This window comes from Solanum pennellii, chromosome 12 (genome assembly GCF_001406875.1).
Source record: "Solanum pennellii chromosome 12, SPENNV200".
Taxonomy (NCBI): Eukaryota; Viridiplantae; Streptophyta; class Magnoliopsida; order Solanales; family Solanaceae; genus Solanum; species Solanum pennellii.
The window spans coordinates 11,221,771-11,225,936 of record NC_028648.1 but is presented as its reverse complement, the minus strand read 5'-3'; the positions used below and the strand labels follow the sequence as shown (position 1 = coordinate 11,225,936).

Below are 4,166 nucleotides of genomic sequence, written 5' to 3'. Positions count from 1 at the left end.
TTTTTTTTGGTTGTATTTTGACAACCTTTGATTTTGATGTTTCGCCAGAGTCTTTGTTTGAATCCTTCTGAAGATTCATAGGATCATTCAAAGACTTTTTTCTATTTTCTTTCCAATTTTCATCGTCGGAATCATATATCCTTCTATTAATTAACGGATCCATTACTATAATGTAATAGAACAATTAACCAAAACAAAAAAGGGAAGAAAAGAAGAACTGATGATGGATTAAGAAGAAAAAGAAGAAACCAATAAAAGATGCTGGGTTAAGAAGAAGAAAGACGATGATGGATTAAGAAGAATAAGAAGAAACCAATAAAAGATGCTGGGTTAAGAAGAAGAAAGAAGATGATGGAGAAAGAAGAACTGGAAACGTGATGAAGCAAGAAAGAGAAATTGTCCAGATTTTTGAAATTTCAATTTTTTTGAATTTTGAAATTCAAAATTTCAAAATTGGGTGTTTTAATTAAAATTAATAATTCAAAATTCAAAAACTGATTTAGAAGATTGAGTATTTTAATGGAGAAAAAATAGGCATTATATTGGGTAATTGTGTATTATAGGAGAGAGAATGTTATGTATCTATACACTTCTACTAAAATTAAAAAAAAGGGAATTATGTAATATTTAAAAAAAGAAGGGAAAATTAGAGAATATAAAACTTATAGTTGTGTATTTAAGTTATTTTAGCTAAATTATATCTAATTTAGTGTAACACTTATATTGATGGCTTTGTTCACTTTTTCGATTGTGAATAAAAAAAAATTATACTTATAGAATCAATGAATTAACTCTATCTGTATAAGTTAAAATTCTATATACTAAAGTATCTATTATATAAATAAACCGACACAAACGAATAGATGATATATCAATTTTTTTTATTAAAATTGAATAAATAATTTTTTAATTATAAATATTATGTTTAAACACATGGTTAATAGTATAAATTTCATAGTTAACATTATTATCTCAATAAATGTTATACCAAAAAATAACTTGTGGAAAGTAATTGAAAATTTATACCCAAACACTAGCATAATTTTTTTTCCACATAGTTTTCACTAAGGTAAATTTTAAATTCAAAATATTTAAAATTTAGATATCCAAATTTACTATCATAATTAAAAAGTTAGATTCTTAAAATTTAAACCATGTCACGTAAATTGAAATTAAGAGAAAAAATATAAATTCTCTCCGCAATAACTTACCTCTTCATTTGTCAAACTGAATAAATAAAACTGAGCAACTATTATTAAGACCATGGACAAATAAAAAAGGACATACCAAAAGTAGGTTACAAAAAGCTTTCTCAAATGATACATAACACTAATCTAGGATTAAAGGAAAATTAAATAATTGAAAAGTGGAAATAGTTGGAGTAACTCTATGAGGCTTAATTGATGGCATATCCATCAATGACATCCAAGCTTTTGTTTCCTCCTAGTTGCTTTATTCTCTCTCCAGCAACAGAAGCCTGCATATATTACGTAATATTTTATATGTTCCAATTTATATGATACGTTATATATTACGTAATATTTTATCTATTTCAACTTATATGATACGTATCATATTATTATTGTAGAATGTTACCTCCCTGTCCCAATCAGTTCTTGCAGTTATCCAAATGAGAACACTAGTTTGAGTTGTAGTTCCTAATAACATCCCATACCACATGCCCTGAAAATAAAAAAAAAAATATATAAATAAATTAATACAAATATTAAAATAAAATATTAGCAAGATGAGAAAAAAATGATTGATTGGTACCGGCATGCCCCATTTCATGAAGAAAGTAAGAAAGAGACCCAAAGGTATTCCAATGACATAATAACATATTATGTTCACATAAGCAACATGTTCTTGCCACCCTGCTCCAATTGCCACCCCTGTGATTTCACATAATATTATGAAAATTATAATCCAACTTAATTTTTATAAGATAAAAAATATAAATAACATTACCACATAAAGCAATGTTTCTACGGAGAATATAATTAAATGATAAAAATATGTTCTTTTTAATAGTTTTAACTTTTAGATGAGATGATCACATACTTCAACATGATATCAGAGTAGACAAAGGTCTTAACATCAAATCGCACCGCCATCCATATTAAAAAGAATTTTCACGTGCTTGGCCGATGAAAATAAATCAAGCTTATAGGTGTACTCTCTCTAACAACTTAAACTTTTAGATGACATGATCGTCATGATTAAAATTAGATTAAATGATCATCTTTTAATTGAGATGGTTACACCCTTCAACCGTTTATGTTTACATAATATCACTCCTCTAGAGGAGTTGTGGAAGAGTAAAGCTATTTTGCTTATTAAAGAAAATTCCCATGATTAAATAAATTATTCAAGTGTTTGTATTTATTTGATTGATGGTCCTTTTTTAATTTGATTGGTAGGTAAAATAAATATGGTGGTTTTTATGAAAATTAAAATGTCGGAGGTATTAATTAAAAAAATGAAAGAAAAGTAAAAAGTGAAAACACCAAATGAGGTATTTTCCACTACAAATTCAAGCTGTATTTGATTTTTTAGTAGCCAAACAAAAATTTCGGAATAAAGTGAATAATATTTATGGTCAAACATTTATGGAGTAATTTTTAAAAATCTTTTTGGAGTGATAGTATTTTTCATCTTTTCTTTATAATATATGGAGGAAGAATCTTATTGTATAAACTAAAACTCACACACTTTTAGCACTCCATTAACTATTGTATACACAGTAGTATTAGTTCGTTGGCTAATTTTATTTTTTATGCAAGTGACTTATGGTCAAAAAGTTGAAGAGCTTTTCTCAATGACTTACCTTTTTTAATAATATACATATCGTATATTAAAATAATATATCAGTAGCTGTTGAAATAAAAATACGATAATATATTGTGATAACTGTAAGCACATAGATATTATAATACTTATAGAATATCATAGACAATTAATTAATTTCTTAAAGAAAAACATTCCTCAGAGAATCATATATAACTAGTTTATCCTTTTCAAGAATTATTCTTCAATCTTCTATTATTCTCATATAGTATATACCATTTATATAGAATATCATAAAGAATTGATTTATTATTATAAAAATATTATTCTTCGACTGACTACAAAATCCACATGCTGGTGCTGCTCTATTTTATGTACTGGTGATATAAAGAAATGACTATTCATTCCTTTGGAAATCATAGTCAAAAGTGTGAAATGGTACAATAATGTGAAAAGGTGAGTAGACAATTTGGACAACCAATAAAGTGAGTAGAAATGTCATTTGATGTAAAGTCTAATTTCACCTATTTCAAAATAGGTAAAAGGAGTGTTTCAACATGTACATTATTTAACTAAAAGACATATTTACTCATATATATATACATGATTCCTCCGTTATTATTTAGTTGTCACCGTTATAGATTTTAGATCTCTTATAAAATTGGATAAGTTGTAAATTTATTTAATATTCTCTTAAAGTCAAGTTTTCAATCAATCAACATAAAGTAATGTATTTTTATTAATATATTGACCAATGAATATGAATTTAATTACTTAGTTTCTATATATTCGTCAAATGCATACTTTCAAAACTAATAACTCTCAAAGGTATATTGGGATTTAGCAAGTGTGAATGGGAAAAGAAAAGAGAGAATATGAAAAGTCAGGTAACGGTAACACTTCGAAAAGTTGTTACACTTTCCGAAAAGTCGTTACTCTCCGAAAAGTCGTTACTTTCCGAAAAGTCGTTATTTTCCTAACAGACACAATTTTCAGAAAAGTTGTTATTTTTTCCAAAAGACACAACTTTCTGGATAAAATCGGTCTGAACAGATTTCACTGAACAGACATGTTCCTTGCTGAAAATGGCTATAAAAGGAAGTCAATTTTTGATTTTTTAAACCACTGAAATTTTTTTCTTTCTCTGCATTTATTTTTCTCTCAAATAAAATCAAAGTGTCGATCGACTGAGTCTGTGTGACTTGTTGCTGTTCTTAAGTTCGTTGAAGTTAAAGAAGTTTGAGGTACCGCTATTTCTTTAACAGGTTTAATCCGTTTTATCTTGGGAGAAATTAATCCATAACCTTGGGTACAGTGAGGGGATTAAATTTCTTAAGGACACACAGTAGTTTCTGTGGACTCGGATTAATTCTTGTATT

At 27.0% G+C, this 4,166-nt stretch overlaps 1 protein-coding gene across 1 annotated transcript in view; it reads right to left on the bottom strand.

The window, feature by feature from the left end:
• Nucleotides 1-1,228: 1,228 nt before the first annotated feature.
• The window catches only part of LOC107005319 (protein DETOXIFICATION 30-like), an 11,981-nt gene continuing 9,043 nt past the window's right edge, over nucleotides 1,229-4,166 (bottom strand). Inside the window, exons 6-8 of the mRNA XM_015203879.2 lie at nucleotides 1,774-1,892; nucleotides 1,597-1,683; nucleotides 1,229-1,477 (exon numbers count right to left, since the gene is read on the bottom strand). Coding sequence (XP_015059365.1) covers nucleotides 1,397-1,477; nucleotides 1,597-1,683; nucleotides 1,774-1,892 — 287 coding nt within the window. The 3' untranslated portion in view covers nucleotides 1,229-1,396. The remainder of the gene's footprint in view (nucleotides 1,478-1,596; nucleotides 1,684-1,773; nucleotides 1,893-4,166) is intronic.